This window comes from Salvelinus sp. IW2-2015, linkage group LG8, assembly GCF_002910315.2.
Source record: "Salvelinus sp. IW2-2015 linkage group LG8, ASM291031v2, whole genome shotgun sequence".
NCBI lineage: Eukaryota > Metazoa > Chordata > Actinopteri > Salmoniformes > Salmonidae > Salvelinus > Salvelinus sp. IW2-2015.
In genome coordinates, this window is record NC_036848.1 from 31,660,282 (window position 1) to 31,672,135 (window position 11,854).

General features: G+C 42.4%; 2 protein-coding genes across 3 annotated transcripts in view; one reads left to right on the forward strand and one right to left on the reverse strand.

The window, feature by feature from the left end:
* LOC111967741 (wings apart-like protein homolog) overlaps nt 1-6,244 on the forward strand; it is a 49,341-nt gene extending 43,097 nt beyond the window's left edge. For both annotated transcript variants that reach the window (XM_023993060.2, XM_023993061.2), the window contains 6 exons: nt 606-721; nt 1,248-1,412; nt 1,581-1,800; nt 2,004-2,092; nt 3,596-3,691; nt 3,924-6,244. In XM_023993060.2, the coding sequence (XP_023848828.1) occupies nt 606-721; nt 1,248-1,412; nt 1,581-1,800; nt 2,004-2,092; nt 3,596-3,691; nt 3,924-3,989 (752 nt within the window). In that variant the 3' untranslated portion in view covers nt 3,990-6,244. The remainder of the gene's footprint in view (nt 1-605; nt 722-1,247; nt 1,413-1,580; nt 1,801-2,003; nt 2,093-3,595; nt 3,692-3,923) is intronic.
* atoh1c (atonal bHLH transcription factor 1c) lies at nt 5,229-7,399 on the reverse strand. Its single transcript, XM_023993062.2, has one exon. It carries the CDS (start codon nt 7,159-7,161, stop codon nt 6,499-6,501), a length of 663 nt encoding a protein of 220 aa, XP_023848830.1. The 5' UTR covers nt 7,162-7,399; the 3' UTR covers nt 5,229-6,498.
* Nucleotides 7,400-11,854: the final 4,455 nt, after the last annotated feature.

The following is an 11,854-nucleotide window of genomic DNA, read 5'->3' on the forward strand; positions in this document are numbered from 1 at the left end:
CTGGTGACTGTGTCAGCGTGCACTGCGCCAGGCCAGCCACAGGAGTCGCTAGTGTGCGATGGGACAAGGACATCCCTGCCGGCCAAACCCTCCCCTAACCCGGATTATGCTGGGCCAATTGTGCGCCGCCCCATGGGTCTCCCGAATCGCGACAGAGCCTGGACTCGAACCCAGAATCTCTAATACCTACACTACGTTGTGCACTCGCCGCTCATTCATAGAAGTGCTTTAAGATGACACCTAAAGACTTTCAGCTTCCCAAAAATGTGTTGTGCACATAACTGTTGAGGTCCCGTCGTAACTTTGTTTTACGAGGGTCGGGGCAATACCAGTATCGCCGCACTTGTTAGCATCATGGCAAGGAGTCATAACACAAAGCAGATTTAACTTCTTTAGGAAAACAGCTCTAATGTTGGAAACAAACATTGTCATCGTGATTCACATCTTTATTTATTTTCCAAGCTATAGCACACAATATTTTACTAACAGCAGGTTTTTAAAGGACCAAAGAGTTTGGTCTACTTCATGTTTTCATTTTTGCCATGGAGAAAATATCGCCGTACTGGTATCGTCACAGCTGTTTGTTCTACCCCTTGTGTGTGTAGAGTGGGGAAGCACGAAGACAGGCGAGCAGGAGGACATGATCATGACAGCTTTGAACTGTGTGCTCCGCGTCCCACAGTACCTTCATCAAGAGAGGAGGTTCGACATCCGAGTACTGGTGAGCATCATCATTACCCAAGTATCACATTGCAGCCATGGCTTTGGTTAGATGGGTTTCCAGGGCCCATATTTATAAAYTGTCTCGGAGTAGGATATCTAGCATCAGGTCTCTCCAGTCCATGTAATTGGGATCATTGTGATCTGAAAGGTAACTGATCCTAGATCAGCACTCAAACTCTGAGACGCTTTATGAATACGGGCCCTGACTTCCTAGATTTTTCTTGTTGTTTTTGTCCCCAGTTCTATTACCATCCCTCTAAGGAACTTACTTGAATATGTTTCAACTCGACATAGTTGATAGATGAGGGTCTAAGTGTAGGGGATGATATTGGAGTGTATGTCCATTTTGAGGTGGGATTGTCTCTGCTTCCCAAATGGCACCCTATTCCCTTTAAAGTGCACTACTTTTGACCTGGACCCATAGAGGGTGTAATTTAGGATGCAACTGGTGACTGCAGGGTCTGGGTCTTGGTGATGGTACTCTAGGCGTGTGTATGTCTCAAGTGTGATGGTTCTCCATGCAGGGTCTGGGTCTGCTGATCAACCTGGTGGAGTACAGTGCCAGGAACCGCCACTGTCTGATGGAGATGGAGATGGACGGAGGAGCTCCCTTCAACTCTGTCCTGGTGGCTGACAAAGAGGAGCTCAAGACGGAAGGATCGCTCACTGCCATCGCTGCCCTGGTGCAGGTGGGTTAGAGAGCCTGTGTGTGTGTGTTCATAGGTCAGGTTGTGTAGAGACCGCATACATTTTCAGTGAGCATTATACGATCTCGTAGGCATAGATCTGGAAGGGTGGATGAACTGATTACATGCAAGCGCAAACCTTTCTGACCGTATGCGTTTTTGCGCCCTCAGCTCTTCCTCCAGCGGGAGCAAGCGGCCATAGCGGCAGAGGCGGAGACGGATGACTTCATCAACGACGTGCCCAAACCCAAGCTGGACCAGAGCGGCGAGTGGCAGGAGTCTGGTGGCGAGATCCAGTGGGTGGCCTCGGAGAACAACAACACCAACACCGTCAGCGAGAAGGAGAAGGCCAAGAAAGAGGAGGAAAACGAGGAGCTAGACCTTACCAAAGGTAATGTCCTACCTGGTTAAATAAAGGCTAAATAAATAAAAACAAAGTTTAACTAACTAACCAAGGCTAATGTAATAGATCCATACTGACATTAGGTAACTCTGAAAAGAGATTGAGTAGAACCTATGTTTTGGATTATAAATGAGGCATTGCTGAATCGGATGTTGTAGTAATATTGGCGACTCTTTCTCCTCCCCCTGCAGCTCTGCAGCATGCTGGGAAGCACATGGAGGACAGCATCGTGGCCTCCTACACTGCTCTGCTACTGGGCTGTCTCTGCCAGGGGAGTCCGGTAAGGCAACTTTCCTGACGTTCTGAGCACCACGGCTTCTCTACATAATCAAATTAAAATTTTATATAAAGTGCATTTCAAAAGAAGTCATTCAAATGAAGAAGATAAAAAAATATATATATAAAAATTAAAAACAGAAGGCAATAAAAGAGATGAATCAAAGATATAACGAAAAAGTTTTCTGTAATAACAGTTCCATCATTACATAATGGACCTGGTTTGGGATTGTTCACTAGACACACAGATTTAGGCTACGTTTTCCGTACCATTTTGGTAATTTAGCAGACGCTCTTTTCCAGAGGTAGGGAAGGCAAACGAATCCATTGTGTACAGATGCACTTGGCTAGTGCTGAGGTCGCCCGTTACGTATACATTTCTGGATATTCTGTTCTTTTCCAATGTGCCCAACCCACATCATCATTAAGACACAGACTCGTCAGCGACMCCTCGTTCGAACATCGGCAGTGAACATCCGTCATTTTAAAGCCTTTCAGGGACCATCAATGTTTTCCTTCAGAATTGCGGTCTTAAAAGTTTCACGGCCGACTGTCGAGAGGAAAATAAAAGCGGAGTTGATTTTTATCCCTGCTTTAATGGCCTTTTTCTCTTTTGAAGATTGTTATTAGCGATTCAATGATGCCTTGAGAGCTTAGTGCATCTCTAGTAATGGACTCTCTCTCACGGTCTCTCCCAATGGGCCGTTAGGTTGTGATTGATTGTGCCACGGTCATTATCTCTCTCTGATAAACCTCTACCAATCCCAGGCTGTAGTTTTAATCTGGACAGGGGCTCTGTGTTTTAACTCGGGAAGGTCACACCTCAGACTTCTGTTTGTCTTGTAAAACAAAATGGTTGTAGCCTGCCTGGTCTAGCGGTCTAAGTAGCTGCCTATGAAAGACATACAGCTTCCAGCATGGATTTGAATCCGGCTCATTGCTCTTGTAGCGCTCTCCCCTACGTTAACTCTCTATCACTGTCCTCCCCAATAAAACACCCAAAAATATTTGGGGAGTAGGGTGTCCCACTCCTTTAAAATAAAACCAAAAAAGGTTTAGCTTCACTATAGGACTGGATATGTTTTCAATTAAATGAATTCAGAAGTTTTAGCCTTAACTTGCCTGAATACTGCTTTCAAGAGGAAACACCAGAGCAATGGACGGCTGAGTGTACTTAAAAGCAGTGGATCGGCCATCCTAGCGCCTCTGACCACAGAACATTTGGAACTCATTTTATTTTAATTTCCCCCCGACAATTCTACATGCATCACCACCGTTCGTCGACACCCAGCATGTAATCTACTGCACACGGCCAACCTTGGATTGGATGGTTACAGTGACGGCTTGTTTTCCCTCTGAGATGATACGGACATTTGTTTATCACTAGAATTACTGTTATCTGACACAACGTGATGCATCTGCCTGTTGTGGTTTATTTCATCAGAGGTTGGAAATGTGAGTAGAACTAACAAAGGATTCTGTGTCGCTTCATTGTCTTCTCTTTCAGATGAATGTGACTACTGTGAGGGAAAACCTGCCCAAAGGAGATTTCTCAATAATGACAGAAATGCTCAAGAAGTTCCTAAATTTCATGAATCTTACAGTAAGTTCTCTCACATTTAAAAAAAAATAAAATGTCTTCCTACAAGTGTCTGCTTAAAGGTCTTTATTGTGGCCTCTATGTCAGTGAGCTTGTACAGGCTAATGACTAATATCCCAGTCTGGCCCCTGTAGCCTTATATCTGAATAGGGATTTGTGTGGAGCGAGTGTGTGTGGTAACTGACCTTTGCTCTATCGTTCTTTCCCTCCCTCCCTCTCATCGCTCTCTCCACAGTGTGATGTGGGCACCGCAGGGCAGAAGTCCATCTCTCGGGTCATTGACTATCTGGAGCACTGTTAGAGACCTGACTCTGTGGGGAGGGACCACACTGGGGGCTGACTGCTCGCCTCACACAGAGACCAGCACAGTTGGGTAGACCCAAGTCCAGACACACACACACACACACACACACACACACACACACACACACACACACACACACACACACACACACAGCCTGCTAATAACAACCACCTATCTTCATCATCGTCAACACCACGTTCACTGTACATACTGTGATGGCCTCCCTTCAAACACGCGAGGCCTGAAGCACTGTTTCAGCATTCCACCGCTCCTGTCTGTTTGGAACAGGAGAACTCTGAGCAGATAACAGAAGATGAGAACAACCTTCCGTTTATATTCTAGACGTTCTGTGTTCCAAACAGTTTTTTTTCCTCTGTTCCCTCACGAAATTGTAATTTATGATTCTCAGAATGATATTCATTAAATGCCGATTTTTTTTTTGGGGGGGGGGTTTGTGACCCTTTTTCTTCATTCGATACCCCCAATTGTGCTATTCAGGTTGTACATTTATATAAAAACTCCTTGTATCCCAAATCGATATGTTGCCTTCTTGCTACATCTGCCACATCCTCCATTGTTTTTTCTGCCTGCTGTAAAAGATGTCTCTCTCCCTGCCTCCCTCCTCTGTTTACTTCCGATTTGTCATCAAAGTGCCTGTGTGCCTGAACCCCCCCCCCCCCTCTGAATGCAAAGAAAGCATTCAGCAGTGACCCACACAACTGGAATAGGAACACAAAGCAAAAGCTCTCAGCCCGCTTTGAAATGCTGAAAGCCCCCAGAGCCCAACGGCCCCACTGCACTGAAGCGCTTTTATTGCCTTCGCGACTGTCCTTTTTGTGTGTGTGTGTTCTAAAAACCCTCTGTCGTTGAGGGGAGGGTGTAAAAAGGTTTAGAAATGAACAAATAGATTTTCTTTCCGTTTCGAAGTACATGGAGTGGCGAGGATGAGAGAATTGCTAGTTTGGTGAGCACCTCACCTCTGTCCAAGTCGATACTTTCGGAGATTGTAGTTCTTCAAGGACAAACCTGAAATGGTCCTCATCTGTAGTTTTCACTAACGTGAGAGAACTACATCATTTAGTCTGTACCCCCCCCCCCCCCTTATCATTATTGGTTATGGCCAACAGGAAAGTATGGATGTTTGTCTTTAATTTGTACTGCAGAGACTATTGGGTCTGAATGACCACCACAGTGCTTCAGCTAGCTGTTAAAGGCTGTAGAACACATAAGTGTTGGTTTTCTGTTTCTGAATAAATACATGCCAGTCTGGCATTAAGTTATATTCTTCCTTCTCTCTTCAATGCTGCAATTTCTTTTTAAGCTTTTCTCAAAAAAATCAACTGGACTAAAAGACTACAGTATTTTTTTTTTGCTTTTCAAACTTTTTAATTTAAGCACTTGAATTGATAAGAGCGCTGTTGTTCATGAACTGAGCCTCTCAGTTTAACGGTTGCTGTATCCATGCGCCCTCCGTTCTGAGTTTCATAATGTGATGCCCATTATATAACCTGTTTCATAGCCAGTGTTCTCAGTTTTGTTCAATTCAGGCTTGATTGGGACTGCTATCGGCTGCATGACGTTGTCAGCTAATTCATTGGTTATATGCTGTTTCCCATAGTTTTCTCCTATAAAACTGTAAAATCCTCTTATCCCAGCTTGAATGCGGAGGTTAGTCGGTCGTGGGGCTGTTTGGGGTTAAGATGTACAGAATTGGGGAGATGAAGTTTCCCCCTTTTTATTTCCTAAAGTTGCGTTCATTCCCCTTTGTATATTTACGACATGTTTTTGTTTCTCTTCTAAGACGTGCACGCACACCCACAGCCATGCAGACATTAAAGCTTCAGCCATCTCCATGCACACACCCTCATCGATACTTTCTAAGCTGTTAAGCCTCTTGTATTTCAATCTGATGTACGCTGTAGTCGGGAGCCACACCAGTCGTTTAAAAAAAAAAAAAAAAAATTGGCTTAATTAACACTTCTGAAGTTTACAAGAGCTTTATTCACAAATCTGGAAATGGATGGAACAATGTAAATACTTTTGTAAATATTGGAAATTTAGAAATGGTAGACTACTTTTCTGAATCCAATCCAATTTATTTTATACAGCATTTTCAGTTGTGTTATTTGAAAGACAGATTTAAAAAGGTGTAAAAAGCCAAATGCAGGAACATGCTCTTTGTACCAATTTCAAGAATGTCTTTGGTTACTTGTATATAATTTTAACTTGAATAAAAATTGCTACTTTCAGTACATCTGTGTCTGATACTTTTGTCATGTTTTGGAATAATCTATTGCTCTTTTATGCAGCATAAACTGCCCCTATAACTTTCAGACATGCAAAAGTAGACTGAACTGTGAGGGGGAGAAAAAGTCAGATGCCAAATTGTTAAAATGTGTTTTTACTTGAGCCAGATAATCTACATAAGGTATCAAACACGAATCAACATGTTTTTTTTATGGAGAAAAAAAATTAACAATTACGAAGCACAAACAAATAAAACCAGTTATTTTGTGCCACTAGTTCTCTCCCACAGGTTCATAAACCCTCTAAGCTCTGTCTTCTGGTCTTCGCAGGGCGCACGCATCAAGTTTCCACTGTCTCTACATGCGGTATCGAATGTTCCTGGCCCAGGTAGCTCAACAGTTGAGTCTTCTGCTGTATCGTTCACTGTTGGCATGCCAGTTGGGGCCGTGCGCACTTGCTCGGTGCTCTCAAGTTCAGTGGTGCTGAATTCCGTGCCGCAGGGCCTGTCCTGCAACAACTCGCTGAGCGTCGAGATGTAGATCTGCGCCATCTGAAGAGTCTCTGACTTGGACAGCTTCTTGTCGCTCTCCAGGTTGGGGATGACGCTCCTGAGGCGGTCGAATGCGACATTGAGCCCGAGCATCCTCCTCCTCTCGCGGGAGTTTGCAGCCATACGCCGACGCCTTTGCGCTCTATCGATGGTGCTCCGGTCCTGCTCAATGTATCTGAGCCTTGGCAATCTGAGCTCCACAATAGCGCACGGGTCACACTTGCCCCTGCGCTCTGCCCTCTCTTCTATCCAACTGGTCTGCACAAGAGCTCCATGTGGACCGTCTATACGATGCGCTTGCACTTTCAAATCCGCACCAGTGTCTGCGTCTCTGGAGATAAATGGCACAAAGAGACTTTTGCGGCGTGGCATTGTCCTGAATATAGATTCAACGGTGCAGACGTGTAACTGAACTTCTAGACCCGTCCCTTAAAGTTTTGGGTGTGAGGGGAGCATTTATTGACGACACGCCAGAGCTTGTGAGGATGGTATGGGCGTGGCGAGGGTCGTGTGCACGTAATGAATAGAGTTGGAACCCTTTGATAATGTCAGCAGGAAGTCTATTAACCAAGTTCATCAAAAGTGGATTAGGTCCATCTGAGTGATTACTGGGTGCATGGGGCTTGGCTCTGGGGAGGAGTGCGATCAGGCCACTTTTAGAGCTCGTTGTCTATTCATTATTTTATTAAGATTTAGGCTAATGGCATAGCATAGGCTATGAATGTCTTATTTCTGCTCAAAATAACTGTCAAAACATACTTTTTTGATAATTGCAACCATGGGAAATATAAATTGTATCAAATAATATTGGCCTTTGTGAGATATCCTGCCTACAAATACAATAACTTCATATCTTCACAAAGTGATTTGTAGGCCTGATATTTGAAATCACGGGTCTAGCCTCACGCTCACAGAAGAGAGGAAAACCTTGGGTGAAATAATTATAAATAAATGTGTCTAAAAAGCGACATTAACAGCAGGCTAATTGACTTGCCACAGACGCAGTGCTTAAACTAATCCGTTTAGCGGTGCCCACTAAAGAAATGTGACCCTTTTTCTCCGTGCACATTGTAACTGCGGTAACCCACGCTTTTCATACCACAGCCTCTCCAAAAAACAGTAAATAAACCAATAATAGGCTACACATATATTGAAGACTGGTCTGCGAGTTGGAGAGCTTCAGTAACACGTGGTGAGGTTGGGTATAGGCCTAGGAGGTCCTGACAGTTGTTGGCACACTCCGCATATTAAAATTAATGAAGCGTCTCATTGAAKCGAGGACACGGGCCTGTGATCAAACCCTGCCGGATGGGTAGATTAGAGCCCCCCCGTCACGAGGGTAAATTGGGGTGCATGCATGCCTGTCAGAGCAAGACAAGAAGAAACGAGACCAAATTTCACTGACGGGATTAAAGGTGGAGGGTAAAACGGGCATTTTTTTCCTTTTCAGTGTTTGCCATCGACGACATAAAACGCAAACCGGACGCACGAGCCAAATTGAAAGGAGAGGCACACGCTTGTTAGAAATCGTTAACTTGGGCGGCGCATCGCGTAAAGTAGATCTAATAAAACAAGCGCATTCCAATGAACAAATGATTTAACCGTAAATTGTCAAACTCTACTCGATTTAATCCCAAAATATGAATTTGAATAGGCCAAGACAAACAATTGATTTTAGGAAATGTATTCCTTTCCTATTGGATTAAAACGGATCAAGAGTCTGATTATTTTTTTTGTGATGATGATTTGATTATTCATGATAGAGCAGGCTAATAATCCACTGCTTTTAGCAAATAATAATTAAAACATCACTATATTCTTAAAACTCATTTGTATCATTTTCACAAATTAGCCTAATCTTCAAACAAATTAGTATTTTACTGGGAGAAGAAAAGGGGAGCATTCATCTAGGCCTATTGGACAACATTTTTGTTCATAATAGCAGAGGAAACAGAACCCATTGTCGTTGCTYTCTACAGGAGAGGTTATATGCAATGTTCCCTCAATTTTTGGGGGGAACTGAGCAAATTTGAGATCTTGTGAGCGGAAACTTGAGCATTGTGGGAATTTTGTGCAACTTCCTCCGCTCGTCAGTGAACACTGAGGCTGTACCCATACAGTTTTAGACAGTAGTCAATGGGCTATTGCGGGTATTTGAGCATAATGCAGGCCTACCAACAAAACGAATGGATCAAATTCCCTAACATTTTTACATTGACATAGCTTTTGATTTATATGATATAGCCTTTAGTAGCCTATAAGTGGTGTACAATACATTGCATGGGCTTGACATGAATTCATATTTTTTTTACTTGGTCTGTAACACCATGGGCCAAGTAGATGACTGTAAATTGTACGGTATTGTGTTGTATGATGCAAGAAACCACTTTACAAAGTACATTTAATTATTATTACCATACAGAGAATTAGATAATGTAGGCTACCCCTCTGCATATTGGCTTATTTACACATTCAAGCCTGTCTCAAAATACAACACTGCCCCTTTAATTAAGACAGACGCTGTGTTCGAATATTCATACTAACCACACTAACCGTACTATTTGTGACGATATTTGAGTATATAGTATGCTTATTGGTTATAGTATGGATATAGTTAGTATGCCAAAATTTCGCGGATGTTCTACTAAATTCGCCAAAATACGAAGTGTACATGCAGTGGACACTTTTTCCGTACTTTTAGAGCAACATAATGCTATTCTTCACAAATGGGCGTGGCTTCACAACGTTTTCAGATTTGAAGAAAATGTCTGAAAATATGCAACTGAAGTCCGAAGAGAGCGGATACAAATTTGCTGCTCTAACTAATTATGATACATTTTAACAAAATGTTGAGCAATGTAATAAAGAAATAAGTTACGTTACGAACCGCATAGCGTTAAAGCAGCACCCAGGTAGCAAAAACAGATTTTATAAACGTTTTTTTTAGGTGTTGGATTGGTTGTCTAAACATTCTGAATGCATTCAGATAAATGTTCGGTTTTGGTTAAAGTGTAGGGCACAGATTACATTTTGTAAACGTTTGTCATAGGTGTCATCGACGTTTGGTAAACGTTGGTATTAGTGTAATTTACAACGTTGGCTATTAGTTCCTTTTTAAATGTTAATGAACATCCACCAACGTTTAACAAACGTAGGTGTATAATATAATATATAATAGGTGTATTTTACAACGTTGGTTTGGTTGGGTTTCAAACGTCCATCAACGTTCGCCAATGTTTAACAAACGTTGGTTAACGTTGATAATAGGTGTTATATGCGATGATGGCTTCAACTAATAAAGACAAGAAATTTCAGCTATATAGTTTTATTTTTTTTAACCAACAAGGAAATACAAAATACAATATAAAACGGATAATTACTAACTCTTGATGAACTATGATTGGATTGATAACTATTTACATGACTGAAAAGGGGACTATAATACATAACCTTTTATTTATTTAACCAACAAGGAAATACAAAATACAATATAAAACTGTTAATTACTAACTATTGATMAACTATAATTGGATTAGCAACTAATTACATTACTATTTCCTTGGCCTCCGTGCTTGTGCTCCTTCTCTTTCTTGGGCTTCTGTCTCTCTCTATTATTTCAGGTGCTGTGGTCTGAAACAAAGTAACTGAGTGTTAAAATTCATCATTGGACTAGTAACATTTATTTTTATTTCAATGCAAGGTGACTTGAAACACCTGTGTCAGCGAACACACCCGGGCTTGGTTTGAGAAATCCGAAGCAGCAGTAATTTACTTGGCAAAAGGAGAATTATGATCCGAAGAACACAAAGCACGGGGGTAACGTAATGTTACGGCTGGTCAGCTGGCTGGTTAACTAGCAGAACGGTAAAGTTAGATAGTGTTAATAAGCCWAGTTTACTCTAACGTTAGTCAATTTAGCTAACGTTAACGTTGACTTGATTATTCACATCATTCTTAGCTAAGTGGTATATAGTCATTGTGTGTTTCAATGGACATTGTTAATCTACTCAGATTTCAGAGCATTTTCGCACAGAATAATTGATGAATTTACAAACGCTCAACACCCGTTGAGTATGGCCGGTGTAAACGTTGGCAAAAAAAGGCGTAATTAAATTATTGCCAGCAGCACAGTTACAGTCACCAACCCTCTGGATAACATGAAAACAGGCTAACCAGATCTGCTAGGGCGAGTAAAATGGTCAGAGTGAGGATTTCTCTCGTTTGTGTCTGGAAGTTGCTAGCCAACGTTAGCTTGGGTGCTTGACTATCGTTGAACGCTCAGATTTTTTWWAWWWTTTTTATTTCACCTTTATTTAACCAGGTAGGCCAGTTGAGAACAAATTCTCATTTACAACTGCGACCTGGCCAAGATAAAGCAAAGCAGTGCGACACAAACAACACAGAGTTACATATGGGATAAACAAACGTACAGTCAATACACAATACAAAAGTCTATATACAGTGTGTGCAAATGTAGTAAGATTAGGGACGTAAGGCAATAAATAGGCCATAGTGGCAAAATAATTACAATTTAGCAATTAAACACTGGAGTGATAGATGTGCAGAAGATGAATGTGCAAGTAGAGATACTGGGGTGCAAAGGAGCAAAAAAAAAAAAGAAGAACAACATGGGGATGAGGTAGTTGGATGGGCTGTTTACAGATGGGCTATGTACAGGTGCATTGATCGGTAAGCTGGTCTGACAGCTGATGCTTAAAATTAGTGAGGGAGATATAAGTCTCCAGCTTCAGTGATTTTTGCAATTCGTTCCAGTCATTGGCAGCAGAGAACTGGAAGGAAAGGTGGCCAAAGGAGGAGTTGGCTTTGGGGGTGACCAGTGAAATATACCTGCTGGAGCACGTGCTACGGGTGGGTGCTGCTATGGTGACCAGTGAGCTGAGATAAGGCGGGGCTTTACCTAGCAAAGACTTATAGATGACCTGGAGCCATTGGGTTTGGCGACAAATATGAAGCGAGGGCCAGCCAACGAGAGCAAACAGGTCGCAGTGGTGGGTAGTATATGGGGCTTTGGTGACAAAACGGATGGCACTGTGATAGACTACAG